This window comes from Xiphias gladius, chromosome 5 (assembly GCF_016859285.1).
Source record: "Xiphias gladius isolate SHS-SW01 ecotype Sanya breed wild chromosome 5, ASM1685928v1, whole genome shotgun sequence".
Lineage (NCBI taxonomy): Eukaryota > Metazoa > Chordata > Actinopteri > Istiophoriformes > Xiphiidae > Xiphias > Xiphias gladius.
In genome coordinates, this window is record NC_053404.1 from 572,777 (window position 1) to 590,998 (window position 18,222).

Consider the following 18,222-nt stretch of genomic DNA (forward strand, 5'->3'; position numbering starts at 1 on the left):
AGAGGTGAACCCAGAGGAGTGTGCAGCGGTGGTGTTAGTATCTCAGTATGGTTTCCGCCTCTATCATCAGGGCAGACGGTTTCTAAACTTTACAACGGCTTCGCATCGGGACGAATGCTAAGAAGACAAAGAGTCGGGACCCGTCGCCATTACACACCAGCCTGAATGGTCTGACACGTACCAGGACTGAAAGCCATGTGGTGGATGGTTCCGGTGTGGCAGCGGACTTGCTGCAGTGTTTCGTAGCTGCTGGTGTCCCAGATGGTGACGGTCCCGTCTTTACAGCCAGACACCAGCAGAGTCCCGGCTGGATTCAGACCAATGGTGTTCACCTGAACATGGGGGCCACAAAAGCAACAGGACAGGGAGATAAATGAGTTTACATTATTTTCCCGTGATTTTCAGAGCCACGACCACGTTTGTCTCTCCAGATTATTTAGTTTTGGGAGATTTTAACTCTCTTTGGTGAATTTGTGAAAAATTGTATAAGACATTATCCACTATTGCAAATCTGTCTTTAAACTCTAAACTATAAAAAATAAAATCTAGTTTTAGTTTATAACTTATGATAAGTCATTGAAGTCCTGGTGACTTGGATCAAACCCCATAAAAATTCCATTTCCTTAGAATGAAGCAGGTCAATTACATACACACGTTTCATACACAGGTGATGCAACACATGTACCACAGAGTTAACAACCTCCCTCACCCCAGCATCATGTTCCAGCTCAGCCAGCAACTGAAACTGGGATCTCTTGTGACTGGAGGAGCCATCGGACGCGCACAGCCAAACCTGCGAGAGAAGGAACACGATGCACTGGTCTGAAACAAGGCTGGTCCCGCTGAATCTAATCCACACACTTTACTGGACGCCCCTGACACTTCACTGAGCTACAGTAGGAGGAAAAAAATGCTTCTTGCTGGAAATGTTGAGGTCATGAGGGCACCTTTATACACATGTTCTGCAGCTGTCCAAAACTTTTTCTTCTTCTTTTCTTTCCTCTCCTACAGCCCTGCAGTTTACTCATGCTCCATCTCACCATTACTCTGTCTTTGTACATATATAATACTGTATATTGTACAAATAAATGACTTCATTGTAATGTTGAATACCTGAACTTAGAGAAAATAAACAAAAGAGTACATGCACCACCTCTGTCTGCCACATTGATGTCACGTTGTTGCAGTATTAGCATTTTTCATACTTCACTTCTCCAAATGACAAAATGTTTAATCATTTCACGGCTAATTAATAAATACACGGACATAAGAGAATAGCATCACCTCATCAGAGTTATTTAGTTTCTACCTTGACGGTGGAATCCCAGGAAGCCGTGTACAGTCGGTCGTCAAACCAACACATTTCGCTGACGGCATCATCGTGACCCATCAGCGTGTCCTGCCGCCTGCCGTACGGGACGGAGTAGAAATAACTAGGGGACGGGAATGCGTCGGTTAGCAGGGACCCGGAGACAATCCGTGGAAAAAGCACATCACACGTGCACATATACTGTACATACACGTTGTTGTCCCACGAAGAACACGCCACCGTTTTACCGTCTGCCAGCATCGAACATGAGGACAAGGCCTGAAAAAGCAGAGAGAGTCAGAGCAGGTCGCAGGGAGGACCACAGGCGGAAGGGGTGACCGGGAAAGGAGAGCACAGCCGCGTACCATGTTAGAGAAGGACATGCTCCTCTGGAACTCCTTCAGCTCTCTGGAGAACATCTTAAGCGTGGAGTCTGCAATACAGAGGGAAACGCTGGAGTGATACAGAGAACAGCTCTGCCTGCCGATGAGAATATCTCAGGTAATACCGTGCTGCAGTTCTGGCAACAAAAGTACATGGAAAACACCCCTATCCTCTACCTGGGCCTTCAGTTCTATTTGAAACACATTTTACTGCAAAGAATTCCTCAACAGTCAGACGGTGCCTGCCCGTCGGCGCCGTTTGCACCTCTACAATAATCACTATTTGTCTCCGTGTAGAGATGTAAGATATTTCCAGACCTCGGGATGTGGAGAAAATAGCCGCTCCGTCTCGAGTCACAGCAATGCCCGTCACGGCCCTGCACGTTTACCAGAACATGTGGAAGGGAGGATGAGTTTAGGCTCATGTAGCAGTCACACTGTTGCAATTGGCAAAGACAAAGCTGAGACAAAGGCGCAGTCACAAAGGGACTTTGAAATGGGAGAACACGCTTTTTCATAAGTGCTGTACACATGGCTTTGTTGTATTTTTTCAAACTGGAGTAGGCAGTTTAACAGCAGCCACCTGTCCTCAGCCCCCCCCCCACACACACACACAGAGACACAAAGTGTACACTTTCATACGTTACTATTTTCAGAACGCTAGGCAAGTGTGAAGCCGCTGCAGCTGCCTGCCGCCTCTTTGCTTTGCATGCACTTCCTCATATTTGAACCTGAGCTTTCACTTCAGTTAACACCATCACATGTGGACTAGCAAGTCAATGGTATTCCTACTCTGAGATGCCTCCCGACTTACTCCTTATGGATCTTGTGGCTGGAGACCAGCGTCAGGTTGCCCATGTTTGCCCAGGCCATCTTCCTGCTCTCCTCAGTCAGGTCCTCGAAGGACGAGTCCTCGCTGCGAGAGACTGGAAAACAACACAGGGACGTTGGAAATAGCACGACCGGACGTGCTAAATGAAGCCCAGTCTCCTCGGCCTCAATCACAAAGTGGGTTCTACAATGGTGAACGGCATCACAACCCGCTAACAGAGATGATATGTTGTGTAATGTCGTGTAACTCTGTGTGTGTTCCTTCGGTGCTACCTGGGGACAGTTCACTGACAGGTGAGTTGATGCTGGCGCTTCGAGTGATGCATTGGAACCGCGGCGTGATCCTCTGAGGGTGAGGGCTGCTGAACAGCTGTGTGGGCGTCTGGCCAAACTCCAGGATCTGCGTCAGCATGGCGATTCTCTCGTCAGGGTCCTCGATGCTTCGCGGAGCGACGGAGAGGAGGAAAGTCTGGTAAGTGACGCTAAAGAAGATACTTGGAATGATAACTCTTGAGGGATTTTCAGTGATACCTGTCACAGTCGATGCCACCTTCATAGGTCAGAGGGTGAAACACTGAAAGACAATGAGGCAGATGTCAGACTTTGTCTGGCTTTGGCCGGTTTGACATTGACATTAGCTGCCGGGCGCTTTACCATTATGAGCCGCCACAGCTTCACTGCCTCTCTGTTTGAAGCCGAACACCAGGTCGATCCACTCGTGAAGGTGCTCGGACACATACTGACTCTCCAGTGCTGCCTTGTGCTTCTGCAGGAAATCACTGGCATCTGGGACAGTGACAGAGAGGACGCGGTGAATACGCGGCAGCGCGCACACAGCGCCAAGAGGACGAGCTTGCGTTGTCAGGTGGATGTCGGCGTGGGGGTGAGGGGAGGGGGTTCAACCCACAAAGAGCGTATGACAGCTGGGTCCGACAGAGTTACCTGAGGCCCACGGTGGGAGAAGGACTTCACCGACTATGCTTCCATTCTGCCTTCTGCCCAAATCCAGACTCAGTCTGTTTTCCAGGAAGCTGTGGTCATTCCCATAAAACTCTGGAATCAGCTACAAGGTGGCAAAGAAATACACACAGGTCATTCTCTGCACTGAGACAAGATCTCTCTCATCCCTGTCTGAAGTCCTTGTCACCCAGTCTCTATCCTAGCTTAGAGCTCAGAACAGCACAAGGCAGATAATACAAAGTTACACACAATAGAACATCTCACTCACTCACACACACACACACACACACACACACACACACACACACACACACACACACACACACACACACACACACACACAACACACACACACACGTCAAAACCTAGCATGTGTTAGAAAAACTAAAAGCAAAGATATTTGCAAAACCAATAAAAAGCAGAGTCGGCGGTTACAGAGTTGAGGAGCTTTGGGCAGATTAGTCAGAGTTTGTGACCGAACTGAAACCCGTCATGTCGTCTGGTTCCACTGAGCCGAGTCTCTCACAGAGAACTCCGCTGTCCAAACGCAGCGCCATCAAACAGCACGGAGGTAAACAAAGTCACATACTGGGGGAGGAGGTCGGGCCATTAAAAATGTCAGACACAAGACAAAAATTCAGAAGGTGAAGTTTCTCCAGTGTCCTACAGAGATGATACTGAATTGGCTTCTGAAGGTTTGTTTGTACAAAGAATCTGTTGGTTCACTGACTGTTTCTCCAGCCCCCCCCACTCCACTCAGCAGGACAACTGGCTGTACCCATAGAGAGACCATGTGGCTTGTCTAAACTTTGCCAACTTTACTGAATGGTTGGCAGGAGACATGCCCGTTTCACAAGGCAAAAATCTTTGCTGGATCTGGCCAATCCTGAAGATCAACACGTTACCTCTTTGAAGTCCGTGGCTCCCTCTAAGCAGTTTTTCCATGTTTCACCTACGCTGTAAGAAAGCAAGACAGGGCCCTTTATGCCAGTGTACAAAATCATAGAGTCAATATTTTAAAGCTCAGTGCACTGCATTTAATAAAGCCATTTAAGCAATACAACTGTTGCAATTTAAAGTTTAGTGTAACAGATCAATTAGAAGTTTGATTGGATTTTTTTTCATTATGCTCATAAGCTGTATCCAAAACAAACATCTAATGGTTTAGTATCAGGAAATTTACAACTTTTTTTTTACAATCCTCAGTTCAGCGCCAGTAAACGCAGTAAAATCTGCACCGTATCACCGATCAGTGAGATAAGAGAACAACTAAGGGAACAAATACAGAGTTCACGTTAAGTTCAGGAACTGGACCGGCGTTGGATTTTCTGTACCTGTTAAACATGCGATCTGCATGGTCGTAGCGGCCGTTCTGCAGACACAGCATGTGCTCTGGAGCTGCAGGGAGAACACGGCTGAGGATTAACAAGACACGACCAGGAAGGTCACAAAACTAACTGGTCTCCTTGTTTCTTTGGAACAATCGAGGCTGCAACATACTGATAGAGCCTACAGAACATGTGACGTAGAAAAGACCCGACCTTCTCTTCATGTAATTAGTCTAATTAGTCGCGTGTTGCCAGACGGGCTGTGAAAGACGGGCCACAGATAGTAAGAAAGAAACTAATACAGGGCTGTTTGATTCAATATTTTGACTGATCGGTTTATTCGTCTGTAAGATCTACTGAGCTTGACGGTGGAAAATAAGGCTCTCATCCTTCATTATCCAACACCTACAGTACAGTATTACATCTAAAAAACATTCACGTAGTATCTGAAGGAAGGCCGCTGGCTACACTCACACTGCTTCTCTAAAAACCTTTACTTTTGACAGCACCGCTGTCAGATGCTAGAGCATCGTTGACAACTGTCTCCGACAAATCTGGAAATGATTTTTTTACACCTTAGCGTTACACCTGTGCGTTGGGGAACTAGCAGGCTGCGTTTACCGTGGCTCCGCTGTGGCTGCGCATTAATGCAGAAGTGCGTGACCTACCGACTCTGACCAGGTAAAAGAGGACGTAGCCTGGAGACGAGTAGTGACTGCCGTACATGAAGCGAGGCTCAGGCATCCCTCTGTAGCGAGCCTGTGAACAAGACAACAGCTCTGCGGTTACCGGCCGGCTTGCTTCTGACTGGAGACACTCAGTGTCTCACCAGCGTCTCAGTGTCTCAGAGTCTCACCAGCAGTCTCTCCAGGCGCTCTTTGTTCAGGGCTCCCACGGGTTTGCTCAGGTCTCTGAACGTGGCAGCGTTTCTCATGTCTGCGGGACAGAGACGTGGGAGATTAGAGCAAGAGAGGAACCTTCGTTTCAAACCCAGGACGGTTACCAGAGGAGGTCGTTAGGCTGCTGCCTGGTGACCCACCTAACTGTGCGCTGGTGTAGTCAGCGACGACCCAGGGGAAGACGGGATACTGGGAGAGGTCGTTGCAGCTGCGGTCGGCCAGGTTGTTGAGGTGGAGGAGATACTGGTAGTTACTCAGATGACCACGCTGCCACTGCAGCATGTAACTCTCTGCCGTGTGCTCCGTCACGTGGTTCTCTGAGCCAGAAGAAGAGAAACAGCACGGTTCAGTGATTCCAGTCAGTAGCGTGTTGCCGGGATTATCGGGACAAATAATCACGATCACTGAGAGGCTTCCCCTGGATGTGAATGCCGAGGTGGAAAAATCTCAGAATTGACAAAGAGCTGGTTTTTTGTTTTGTTACAGTGTCAAGAAAAAGTCAGTGATCCCTTTGGAATGACCTGCTTTTCGGCATTGAGTCAAATGCGCAGTGATGTTTTTTTTTTGGGTTTTTTTTGGAGAGCAGCAGCGTCCTCCATGACGTCCTGCCCTAGACGCCAGTCTCCACTCTCTGTGTATGGTGGACTCGTGAACAGAGACGTTAAGCAGCTCCAGTGGTTCCTTTAAGCCTTCAGCTGTCACTCAGCCGTGGGGTCATGTCTTCAGGCCGTCCGTCCGTCCGTCCGTCCGTCCCATGGCACAAACAATCACTTGGACTCAAGGATGAACTGATTAGAATCTGGTGGTCAAAGGTCAAAGGTCAAGGGCATTGTGACCTGACAAATCATGTTTTTGGCCATGACGCAACAATTCATATGCTAATTATGATCAAATTCTTCATTACATACTTTACATGAGTCTGGACAGACGTGGATGTAAACTGCAACTCGACTGGTTGGCAGGTGCGTGATGACCTCACTGGTCATTCTGTGCGGCGCCTTTGGAGTCGTCTCAGCTGGACGCCCACTTCCAGGCAGAGCAGCCACAGAACTGAACCGTCTCCGTCCACGGACACTTTCCCTAACTGAGAACAACACTTCATCCTGAGTCTTCTCTTACTGCAAGGCACGGTTCACATCGGCAGATGCTTCTCGTGAATAACAGTGTTAGTGAGTGTTTTTTATAAGACCCAGACCTCCAGTCTGGTTTCACTGACTGGACTCCAGGTCTGATCAGTCCTGATCCCGGTAGCTTCTGCTGGTGTCATTAGCCAAGAGGTTCACATACTTTTCCAGCCTACACTGTGAATGTGTGTGTGTTGTACTCAGTATGGACAGGAACACCACAATGATTTGTGCGTCATGAGTTAAAACAAATTGTGTTTGTAACTTTAAATGTGTGCAGATGATTCCGAAGGGTTCACTTTCTTTTCCTCGTGGCTGTAATTGTACAAGTTCGCACAACAGAAAAAGCAGCAGACCAGGAAACCCCACATTTTGAAGACTTAGATTACAGCATGTTTTAGAACCGTTGATCTTCAGGATTTAGGACACGGGCCTTTTGGGACCGAGGACACTCGGTAACAGATTCATTGCCAGCTGTGAGCTTTTCTCACCCAGGAAAGTGGCGATGTAGTAGTAGATTTCATCTCTGTCTGCTGTGCTGTAAAACTTCAGGTAGATGTCCGAGCAGAAGTCGTTCTCGGTGCAGAACACCTCCAGACCCTGGACGACATGTGAACACACGTAAGCACACGCATGCCGTCATCCTGCCGTGCCTATATTCCGAACTGACTGACTACGCCGCCGTCTACTGTAAGTGCGAGCGCTCACCAGCGGTCTGAGACCGTGCCGTCTTTTGTAGATTCTCCGGACTCTGTGGAGTTTGATTTGGATCACGTTTTCCTGACATGAAAAGTCACATCAACCAGATTAATTAAGAACAATCCGTCTGTGACGAGGTGACTGTTGCTCAGCACTTTACTGAGTCACTGAGTCGGTTAAATGAGCTGCAGGTACCGGACTGACTGAGCGGCCCCGGCAGGTCCGCTCAGCTTCGTCAGCTCACCGGGTATCCGTTCAGCGGCTGGAAGTAAAGGTTCTCGTCGGTTATGCAGACGTGGCCGGGGTTGGACACCAGAGGCGTGACCATCTCCACTGCGCACTCCATGTGAGGCTTCTCAGCCACATTCTGAAAGCTTCACAGCAAAGTAACATCGCTGAGATAATTAAGTACAGTACTACCCGACCACTGATGTGATTGTCCTCTTGAATTCAATCACTAAACACGACAGTGACGTGTGAATCAAAGCAGCAGGTAAAAACCGTGTAAAAGTCCTTCGGTCTGACGACAACATACCAGTTTTTGTCAAACGATGACCTCGCCAGTCGTGACTGTAGATTAGCTGCAATCTGGAAATACACAGGAAGAAATGTATGTTTTATCAGGGACAACAAACACTTATAAAATAATCATGGACTGGAGGAAGCAGGACTATGGGGAACAAAAGACCCGAGGCAGAAAAAATCCTTAGTGCCTTTTGATTTCCTGTGTGTTTCGGGCTTCAGAGGTCTGCTGTGTACTTGACCGACTCACCATTGCAGTCTGGTCTCCAAGCTTTTCCAGACAGGAGGCTCTGCGAAGCTGCAAAAAGCACCAGAATCAGAAGGAGCAGAATGACAGCGACACCCAGCAGAGCACTAAAACAAACGCAGCACAAGCGCCTGCGTTCTCTTTAAAAGGAGGCTGGGAAGATGAGCCCACATCTGACAGCCTGGTCTATCACGCACACTCTGCTTTAGTCCTGTGACAGTCACATACCTGAAGTAATGTTTGAACAACATCTTCTGTTTTACTCCAAACTTCCAACTGAAAGGTCATTTTCTTTGCTCCCTGTCAAAGCAACGAGAGAAGTTTATTAAATTTGGGGGGGGGTGAGTTTTTTCATTCGAACACATGAACGATACTTCCAGCCTCTCTCAGTCCTCTGCGTTCCTCCTCCACCTCTGTTGAAGGCCTCGGTTTGGCTTCAACCAAATCCCTAGAGATCTTAATGCTGACATAATTACGCACGGGCTGAAACTGAGCTGTTTCATGATCCACAAACGTGAGGCCTCAAACACACGGAAGCAAAGTACTCGAACGGCTTCAATTCACATCGTATCCTCTTCAATCAGAGGTCACCGATTCGATTTGTTTGTTTGTGACAGTGTGACGGTTGGACGTGCTGCCGCCGGGACCGCGGCCGTCACTGTCTCAGGTTGTGACAATCGTAGACTCGGTTCCGCTGAACATGTTTCAAGCTCAGACAAAAACAGACTATAACCGGGTTAGTGCACAGACTTGTCGTTCGGGGACCTGCGTGAACAGGTTGTCACTGTACAAAACAGACACACACACACACGAAGAGCACCAAGAAGTCGGTCCCAGCAGCTGTGAACACAGCGGAAACATCTGGGGAATTGGAGTTTGGACTGACTCACCCTCTCATTTCTGTACGGTGCTATCACGTTGCTTTCTTTGATGTAAATAACCTGAAACGACAGTGACCACGGGATTTTTCTGTTCAAAGACCTCCACTCACAAATAAAGTGACAGTGAAAAAGAACACCTCTGGACAGCAGAAGACAAGTGAGGACCAAACCAAATAAAAGGACAAACTACTAGCATTTATTACTCTGAGGATCCTTCCCACACAATATCACATCTCCATGGCGACGATCACTCACCTGCCCAGATAAAACAGAGATGGCTGATGGCCTGGGCCTGTGAGGAGAAGACACAAAAGTTAACGTACCAAACAGCGTCACCGCAGTCCTTCACTCAGCGGGATTTAAAGGAAAGTTCCGACCAAACGTGTAAAGACCAGACCACACCAGGTGTGTCCTCACATTTTTGGATGTTGCTTTCGAAATCGGTTTCCAAGTATATTTGACTTTCGCAAGGCCATTCTGAAGTATCCGAACCAGTTCGACAAAGTAAACAAACATCAGCGTGTGAACTGAACATGTGATACCAGAGATAAAACAATGCTCACTCATTGAAAGGGTTTTTCTCTTTCTCCACAAACTCAATCTTCTTACAGTCTCGTAGAGGGATCTGCAGACACAGAGAACAGAAACTGACACACGGCGTACAACGCATCGGGCCTGCGTAACAGAACGCCACGTTAACACCACCACCGCCGCCGCTGCTGCTTGAACCGCACTGTATTGGCCCTTCTTTAGCCTTTGTTAGTTGTTCTAGTGTCAGCTTTCCCAGATGACATGGCCCTCATGATTCACGTGGGAACACTGTCATACTAACATTTCCAGTTTATGGCAACTTCGTTATTTAAATGAAACATTTTATCTGGTAGCGAGAGTTAAAAGACATAACATACGTAAGAAATGTTCCCAAAACGAACCTTTAAAATTGGCTCTGTGAGATCCTCTGGGTCGAATATGACCGATCTGGAACAGACCTTCAGCGAGCCCCTCATTTTTCTGGAAAATAGGAAAAGACGTACCGTTACGCCGTTAGGACTGCAGAAAGGATCTGACAAACAGAACCTGATGCTCGAATGGATATTCTGCAGAACAAGGAAATTCTGAATTTCAGCAGTTCTGTTGGAGCAGTTCTGGCATTAAGAAATGCTAGGTCCTCGCAACCCTTGTCTAGCTTTTCAAGCCGGCTCTGTGTCAATACTCTGTTAAAAATAAACACACACACACACACACACACACACACATTTTCTTCTTCTAAATCAGAATAAATTCAAACAGCAGTTCATACTGTAGAATCTGCGCATTTACCGGGTGCCATAAATGCAGAAGAATGTGTGTTGTGTCGGGTCTTGTTGTGCCGTTAAGCGACCCAGCAGACCTCCAGGCCGATCTGACATAATAGCAGACAGTGTATGATACTGTGTGCTGACTGGTGACACACTATTAAGGTTAAACTAATTTACTAATGTTACAATATGGAATCTGTTTTATGTCACTGCTAGAGAACAAACAAGCCCATATCCACTGTGTTTGTATGTTACCAACATTCAATTTATAAATGTCACGTAGGGTGAAAGTGTCACAGCGAGTTAGATAAAGAGGTCAGAGCTGTGTGCCGCTTTATGCCGGTTTTAGTTTCACCGTTTTTCCTTCTCCCCTTTTCAATCCTTCCGCTCCCCCCGGGGAAACATATTCCTCTCGCTTTGATGTGACAGTAACACCCAACGGCTCGGGAGGTTCTTTTTCAGTTTGCTCAGGCCTCCGAAACAGGATGAGACGATGTTTGAACAGCTGCTCCTCACGGGCCAAGGTAACCGCCATGAGCTCCCAAGGCTGTAGGCAAATACGAGGACCCGAAACACGACAGTCCCGCATGATAAAACCATACGTATGCTACAAGTGCATCTAACGGTTCAGACCTTTATTCTGGTTTTCACCCCCGGATTCTGAGGGGCTGTGGGTGTTTTAAGTGACACAACAAACATCCTCCACTATTTGGGATCAGTCGACAGTGTGGTGAGTGATGCGGCTGGTAGCAGATGAAGCGTTGCTGTTGATAATCTGAATTACCTCTCCTTTTTGGAACTGCTTGTCACATGGTACGCAGTGTGCTGTTCAAAATAATACTCCTCCAAATCCAGCAACAGCAGAGAAAATCTGGGGAAGAACGACAACAGCAGAGGAGAGTGAGATGACATGAAACAGCTGCACAGTGGCGGCGACGGTGTGGTGACCAGGGTGCAACGACCGGGTCAACCCGGCACTGAAACACAAAACACGCGCAGGTTCAGTCCCACGCTCACCGACGGGTCTTTCACTACGGGGGACCGGCACCAGACAACAACCGAACCGAGCTGAGAAAGCCTTCCGGGGCTCCAGAGGGAGCCGGGCCGGGTCTGATAAATGGCCTCACGGGATGTCACTAGCTCAGCTTGCTTTATGGGGAATGTAGGTGCCGGGATTCGATATCTCTGGTTCCGTTGACCATCGTCAGTCCGACAAGCTCCTAGGAGGGGTGCTCTTTTAAAATGCGAGGTGCAGTCAGAGGTTTGTTCTCATCGGCAGGGAAACGGGCCGCTATGCTCTGTAAGAACACGCAGACTGGAACGACACCTGTTCACAAAGACAAACCCGTCTTCAATCACACCTGTGAATGTAGCTAAGATATGGGCTGCAACAAACATTTCGGAGTGTGCCTTTAAAAAGGTAAATACCCGTGTTCAGTACTGAGAGTCGGAGCAATGTGAACCTGCGCCGGGTTGGATCACCGGCCGTTTGCTTGGACACAGGGACTGGATAGATGTCGTGATCAGACTCGGTGTCTGTCACATACTGAGCTGGGCTCTCTGAGGCGGCGTCAGGGGGGAGAAGAGTCGGATCCCTGCAGCACAGTCAGGTCCCTCTGAAGGGGAGACACCGGCAGGCAGCGGTTTAACCCCCCTGTTGTCTCTGCACTAACAAACCCAGACTGGCTCCCAGGCCGAGCGGGCTCTGAGTCGGACCGCACCGACCGAGCGCTCTGGAAGCGCAGTGCCCTGCATGGAGCAGCATTCAGAAGCCCTTGAGGACTAAGTCACTTGGCCCCCGGGGTTTCTTTGGATCACATAGCTGCTGCTATATGGTCCACTACGCACTTTGGTGGATCTGAGGACTGCGTGGACAAACAAATCAATTGTAGACCGGGCCGGATCACGCGCCAGGCACAAGCCCAGACCACCAGGGGCCCAGAGAGGCCCAGGTTCACTCCACATCACTTCTGTCTGATTCAGATTAATAACAAACTGACAAATACGGAACCGGAGGATTTTTGTGACTTTCGCTTAGAGAAACCAGTGAAACCTTTAACCCGCTGGTCAGAGTTGTTGCCTGTTCTGGTTGTGGGGGGTAAAAAGGAAAGTGCCATGTTTACCGAGGGTCACCAGGGGCCCCACAACACATTTTAGCCCCTGGCTGCGGATGAGTACTGCTGCTTCCCTTGGGTCAGTTGGAGGCTCGGAGGCCATTTCTACGCTTACACAGAGGCATTCTGGGAAACTTGGGCACGGATTGAAGGTCTGTTCTGGGTTGGTTTCCTGACAGGTACCTGCCTGCCTGCCTGCCTGCGTGCAGACCGAACCCCCGCTGATCCTGCATCAGTGACCGGCGCGGGTCGCACGGCGGACGGCGGAGTGGCCCTGCCGGGCGATGCACCGGGACTCATCCACACGGCAACACAGAACCAGCCCCCGTCTGAGGCAACGACGGGTGAGGCAGCACTTACCTGTCTTTAGTCCGTTCGTGCGTCTTTAGAAACGCCATGACTGCACTCTGTCCTCTGCAGAAACTGAAGTGCGACCAGCCACGGATCTCTGTAAACACGGAAACCTGCAGGAAACCACGTGACTCCGCAGAGATCCACCACGGAGGCTCCACTCTGACCCCGTTTCCGGGTGCCAGCGCTGCGCTAAACCTACATCCAGCTTTGCTTCCTTGTGGCCTGACTCAGAGCTGAAACTCTGCCTCCAGTGGTGCGGATGTGGAACAAACGTGCCATTAATCAAATCACACCGACGCAGGTGATGTGGCGTAAAGCTGGGGCTTTGGGGGCCCCGGAGGTCTGCGGCCCCGGAGGTCTGCGGCCCCTGGGCGGTTGCCTTCTTTCGCCCGCTCGGTGATCCGGGCTCGCTCCCTCACGAAGCCGCGGCGTCGCGCACATCGGGTGCGGCATAGACGATCTTTGCGCGGCAGCGTCTTGACGTGTCGCCGGGGGGAGGATGGGGGTGAGGGAAGTTTCGATCTTGAACAGTCCGCGGTCTGAAGCGGGCTTCGTGCGCTCCACGTAGTTCTCTCTGACCCAGGAACCATGTCCGCGCTGCGGCGCGGCGGCAGGTCAACATGCAGTGGAGGAGACACGTCGCCGGCTTCGCTTTCTGCTTCGTCTTCGTTGTGTCTTGCTTCACGAATAAGGTGAGTGTTCAGCGGACTCCGGTCAGAAAACACGAGTTTTAACTTCGGGTCGTCAGCTCAGAGGCCCCGTGAAAACGCAGTAAGTCCGGAACACGGCTCGACTTTCACCGTGGCCCGAATACAGAGCCTCCCAGTCTCAGACCAGACTCAGTTAGACCTCATCGTCAGTAAAAACCAGCAGGCGAACATGACCCGGAGACCCGGAGGCCCCGAGGCCACGGGACCCGTCAAAGCATCAACACGACCTGCTCTTATTTTGGTAGAAACCTGTTGCAGGAAGTAAAAACTAAAAAGTCAGTTTAAAAAAGAAAAGCCCACCACTAATCAATAGCAGTCAGAGTGGAGAACTGATCGGTGAGCAGCTGGCAGGTTGGATGAGCAGAATCGCGACGGGGGTTTGGTTGCACACGGGGGGGCCACGACTCGAATTACAGCTGTTCTTTTCTTCTTCCTTCCAGTTCGTCCTGTCCGTGTTAAAATTCACCTTTCCAACCTTATTCCAGGGGTGAGTAGCTGGATACTGTACGTTTCACGGTGCAATGTCAGTTCCCTCACAGGTGGCCCGCTGCTCGTGTGTCAGTCCTCGAGGGCTGCAGCCAGCGAGTCTCCCCACCGTCGACTCGCTTTGCAGATTGTTCTTGCGACGGATGCTTGTGTCGCTGCAGCCCCAGAAAACGGGGGTTGGTCCCGTTTCCTGAAGTCGTCGAACCCGTGACGACCGACCGACCGACCGACCGACCGACGATGAACAGCGGCGGGTCGTTTTTGTGTCGACTAATCGATGCAGCTGTGAATCGTAAACGTGTGTCATTGTGATGAGGGCTCGGGGAGTCCGGCGTGTCTGTTCACTAACTGGACCAAACTGCTAACTTTTTCAGATGGCAGACGTCCGTCGGGGCCGTCCTGCTCCTGCTCTGCGGAAAGCTGGGGTGGGTGGAGCTGAGCCGCATCAGCAGGTACGTTCCGCAGCCGACCGCGGGATTCACTGGCGTGGCGCCGGTTGCTCCGTCTGACGTGCCTGACTGTTGTGTTGCAGGTCCGCGGCGCTGCCCTGGATCCCAGCCTCCCTCCTGTTTGTGGGGAACATATATGCCGGTTCCAGGGCCTTGTCTCGCATCGTACGTCCCCCCCCACACTCATTAACGCCACCTACACTAACGTGAAGGGCTGCGGCCGAGCTCAGGCCTCATGCCTGTTGGACGCACGGTATCAGCTGACTGGCCTGCCGGTGACATGTCCGTTTCTCTCTGCGTGCAGGACATCCCCTTTTTCTTCACGCTCCAGAACTGCTCTCACGTCGTCAGCCACGTGATCCTGAGGGTCGCCCACGGACAGGTAAGTGCACGCACGGGTGCGCCGTCTGGCACGTACAGGCTTTGCCGGCGCGGTGCGCTGACACGCGGCTCTCGTCTCTCTCTGCGCCCACAGAAGACGCAGCGGCTGAAGTCGATCAGGTCGGTGCTTTTTCTTTCGCATGACAAGACCACGAAAAGGTGGCAGAGGTCGGGAGGCGCACTGCATGTCGGTTCTCACATGACAGGAGCACACTTGGGTCAACACCACAGTGATGGTGACACAGTCGTGTGCCGAGCTCTGGATCCGCTCGGCAGTAAAACGGGAATAAGAGCGTCTTCACCTCTTCTTCTTCTTCTTCTTCTTCCTACAGCATATGTCTCCTGCTGCTTTCGGCCATCAACCTCCCCCTCTGCGACCCGAAGGTAAGGTCGTGTCTCGTCCACAGCGTCCTGATCGGGGGGAACCCGGGTGGTTTGGGGTCATTAATCCGGTCTCTTCTCTGCAGTTCGATTACGGCGGTTACCTGTGGGCCGTTGGTCACCTGCTCTGCGTCGGTAAGTCTGCTTCGATTCGTCGAAGTCTCGAACTTTGCTTGTGTCTGTTTCGTGACCTCTTCGGCGTCGTCGCGCATTAAAAGAACAACCACCCCAAACCCATGCAGCCACGGCTGAGACGTTACACTGCTAAACTGGGTGAAATAACGCAGCCCTGCTGCTGAGACGTAGACGCCGAGTTCGGCGTCAGCGTCAGGAGGGTGAACGCAGATGCCGCACCATGAACTGTTCCAGTCTAAAGCCCCAGGTGTTCTGATGCATGTTGCAGGTGGATACAGGGTGTTTCAGGTGCACTACAAGCCCAGTAACTTGAGGTAAGTGTGAGCCCGTCTGATGGCAGTGGAAAACCAACACTGTCCCTTCTCTCACACCAAGTTGTCCAAGCTCGCTGCTGACTCTCTGTCTCGCTCTGTTGGCGGGGATTTTGTTGTAGTGACCTTGAACAGCAGTGCATTAACTACTGGTTCAGGTAAGAAGAAACTCTTCTACATGATACGGATCTGAGGCTCGTGTAACTGTAGTGATCTTTACTGGAGCTCGCTCCCATCTAACCCGAGGATCTATAGTCATTCCTTCATTTGAGAAATTAAAGGGGAGCACGAGGAGTCAAGGTCAGCAAGAAAATTGCAGGAGCAGCTCCTCGACCACGTTAGGGGGGGTGTTAAAGGGCCTTTACCGGGCAACGCACAGGAACCAGGAATTTCCTGTTACGCACAAATTGGAGCCACCTTCCTGAAAATATTCCGAATAAACGATAATACTCGACGCCTCTGTTAAAGGAGCGAGGGGTCTGCTGGCGCTAGCCGACAGCCGCTAAGTGGTTTTGACTCATTCAATGTGAGAAGACAGTGAAAAACCTTAACCTTGTGCACATCAGAACATCAAAATGTGACCTAGTGCAGCGTCAGGTGTTTTCTCAGGTGACTAACCAGACCTCTTCCTGCCTGTAAATGACAGTGTACTGCTGCTGGCCGCGGCTGCTCATCCCACAGGTATGAATGAGCCCGTACAGGTGTTGCATGTTTCTCACTTGGGTAAATGCTAAGCTAATAACGGTCCAGCGGCCCGATGGAGATTCCTCCTGCTAGAATGGTTTCTCTTTTGACTGAGCGGACCGCAGGTTCACACGGTCTGTTGTGTTGTAGCGCTGATGTCAGCCCAGGACTACATGTGTTCCTGTGTTTCTCCGTAGGGGACCTCGTGGGTGCCCTGGAGTTCCCCTCCCTTCAGTCTCACACGTTTCACTGCGGTTGCTGTGCCAGGTATTGTGCAGTTTTGTTTCTCTTCTGGTTAGTCGACAACACGATACTGTGTTTATTGTATATTTAGAGGAGCCGCTCACAGTTGCTGCGATCAAACTCTCAAATCCTCCGGGTTCTGCTCCACCAAATAATCTCCCTGCTTAACGGGGGTGGAGCGGCACGGGTAGAGGACGCATTGTACGGGATTAGAGGAGAAGGTGCTTTTACCTTCGTCGTTTGATGAAGAGCCCAGGCTGCCAACGTGAGCTCGGAGAGGTGCACGACGCCACCAGCAGTGAGCTATTCGTGACGCGTGGAGGCAGACGTACAGATGCTGATACTAAGTTATAGGCTTGTACAGAACGTAGATCATCGAGTAGTAAAGTCCTGTAAAAGGTGCAGGAGTGCCAGCCTGAAAGTTTAAATTTGACTTCTGCTCTTATTTCCGTACTAGAGATTCCTGTGTCGGTAAAGCTGTGACACTTTGCCCTCTATCGATCCAGGAAGCCATTTTCTTTTCAAACTAGACAGTTTCTGTGCTCTGAGGTCTGTTTGACTTTGGGTGTGTCTCACTCCGCAGTGCACTGCTGGGCTTTTTGTTGCTGTTGGCCACAGTCAAACTAAAAAGTGGACTGTCCCAAGAGCACTTTGGGATCTGGAATTTTTTGTCCAAGGTGAATGTTCATTGCATTTTAATTTAAATTTGAACACTCGTAATTAACAGAGTTAAAAGAACGTATAATTGTGTTTCACCAAAAGCCAAAACAATCAGTTTTACCTACCAGATAAAACCAAGTAACCCACAGCTGTGGTCCTTCCCTCCCAGGTCACTGCCATGTCCCTCTCCCCGTTTATTTTCTCCATGGACAGCAATGCTCCATCTCTGATGTGGTGAGTGGCTCGCCTGCCTGCCTGCCTGCCTGCCTGCCTGCCTGCCGCCTGCCTTCCCTGCTGCATGATGTGTCAGTCTGATCTGTTTTCATGTTCAGAAGAATGAAAGTGATCACTGAATAATTCCAGTTGTTGTTAAAGTGCTAGTGTGTTGTACTGTTTTTAGGAGGCGTCTGATGAACGCAGGAAGGAAAAATGTGGAACTATCCGCTTGGCTAAACTCTCCGTCATTTGCTACTTTTTGCCAGATTGAACACGTTTGAAACGTAACTTTCAGATGCCTTGGAACTAGACGATCATGATTAAGCCGCTGACGATGTTTCCTGTTCTCATCCGGTTGCAGTGTGGTCATCAGTCATGCCGGGGAGGCCCTGCTGGTGTATTCTGACAGAGAACCTCAGCTGTGATGATCCCACAACTTGCCCTTCATGATGTTCTTCTCTCACATTACTTTGTCTGTCATCTCCCCCCGTGTGTACTGTGATAACTCGCTGACCAAATAAAATGATCTTGTCAATGTGTTCTAGTCTCCCAGGTCAGGTCCCTGATGTACCGCATCTAGTTTTTAATGTAGATGACTGAATTTAGATTCAACGTAC

General features: G+C 50.0%; 2 protein-coding genes across 17 annotated transcripts in view; one reads left to right on the forward strand and one right to left on the reverse strand.

The window, feature by feature from the left end:
* The window catches only part of nsmaf (neutral sphingomyelinase (N-SMase) activation associated factor), an 18,202-nt gene extending 4,966 nt beyond the window's left edge, over positions 1 to 13,236 (reverse strand). The window contains exons 1-28 of the mRNA XM_040127473.1: positions 12,956 to 13,236; positions 11,266 to 11,352; positions 10,116 to 10,194; positions 9,747 to 9,808; positions 9,439 to 9,475; positions 9,193 to 9,243; positions 8,531 to 8,602; positions 8,306 to 8,353; positions 8,069 to 8,121; positions 7,778 to 7,907; positions 7,543 to 7,614; positions 7,326 to 7,434; positions 5,851 to 6,027; positions 5,668 to 5,747; positions 5,480 to 5,570; positions 4,818 to 4,881; positions 4,389 to 4,440; positions 3,466 to 3,586; positions 3,178 to 3,309; positions 3,055 to 3,097; positions 2,797 to 2,963; positions 2,507 to 2,618; positions 2,011 to 2,069; positions 1,675 to 1,742; positions 1,521 to 1,588; positions 1,310 to 1,433; positions 710 to 793; positions 182 to 332 (exon numbers count right to left, since the gene is read on the reverse strand). Coding sequence (XP_039983407.1) covers positions 182 to 332; positions 710 to 793; positions 1,310 to 1,433; positions 1,521 to 1,588; positions 1,675 to 1,742; positions 2,011 to 2,069; positions 2,507 to 2,618; positions 2,797 to 2,963; positions 3,055 to 3,097; positions 3,178 to 3,309; positions 3,466 to 3,586; positions 4,389 to 4,440; positions 4,818 to 4,881; positions 5,480 to 5,570; positions 5,668 to 5,747; positions 5,851 to 6,027; positions 7,326 to 7,434; positions 7,543 to 7,614; positions 7,778 to 7,907; positions 8,069 to 8,121; positions 8,306 to 8,353; positions 8,531 to 8,602; positions 9,193 to 9,243; positions 9,439 to 9,475; positions 9,747 to 9,808; positions 10,116 to 10,194; positions 11,266 to 11,352; positions 12,956 to 12,993 — 2,431 coding nt within the window. The 5' untranslated portion in view covers positions 12,994 to 13,236. The remainder of the gene's footprint in view (positions 1 to 181; positions 333 to 709; positions 794 to 1,309; positions 1,434 to 1,520; positions 1,589 to 1,674; positions 1,743 to 2,010; positions 2,070 to 2,506; positions 2,619 to 2,796; positions 2,964 to 3,054; positions 3,098 to 3,177; positions 3,310 to 3,465; positions 3,587 to 4,388; positions 4,441 to 4,817; positions 4,882 to 5,479; positions 5,571 to 5,667; positions 5,748 to 5,850; positions 6,028 to 7,325; positions 7,435 to 7,542; positions 7,615 to 7,777; positions 7,908 to 8,068; positions 8,122 to 8,305; positions 8,354 to 8,530; positions 8,603 to 9,192; positions 9,244 to 9,438; positions 9,476 to 9,746; positions 9,809 to 10,115; positions 10,195 to 11,265; positions 11,353 to 12,955) is intronic.
* An 87-nt stretch (positions 13,237 to 13,323) lies between these two features.
* LOC120790148 (transmembrane protein 241) lies at positions 13,324 to 18,144 on the forward strand. Of its 16 annotated transcripts, none has more exons than XR_005707501.1 (15): positions 13,329 to 13,641; positions 14,100 to 14,146; positions 14,520 to 14,597; positions 14,678 to 14,759; positions 14,899 to 14,976; positions 15,070 to 15,095; positions 15,308 to 15,359; positions 15,443 to 15,491; positions 15,760 to 15,805; positions 15,925 to 15,960; positions 16,449 to 16,483; positions 16,684 to 16,753; positions 17,313 to 17,406; positions 17,559 to 17,694; positions 17,872 to 18,144. XR_005707501.1 is itself a non-coding variant. In XM_040127490.1 (15 exons), coding segments are annotated over exons 1-15 (831 nt in total). In that variant the 5' UTR covers positions 13,330 to 13,569; the 3' UTR covers positions 17,873 to 18,144. The 16 variants fall into 16 exon arrangements, 14 of the variants coding, with proteins under 14 accessions (XP_039983420.1, XP_039983416.1, XP_039983419.1 ...); XR_005707502.1 differs by having other exon boundaries at positions 17,967 to 18,144; XM_040127490.1 differs by having other exon boundaries at positions 13,330 to 13,641; positions 17,559 to 17,623.
* The last annotated feature ends 78 nt before the right edge of the window (positions 18,145 to 18,222 follow it).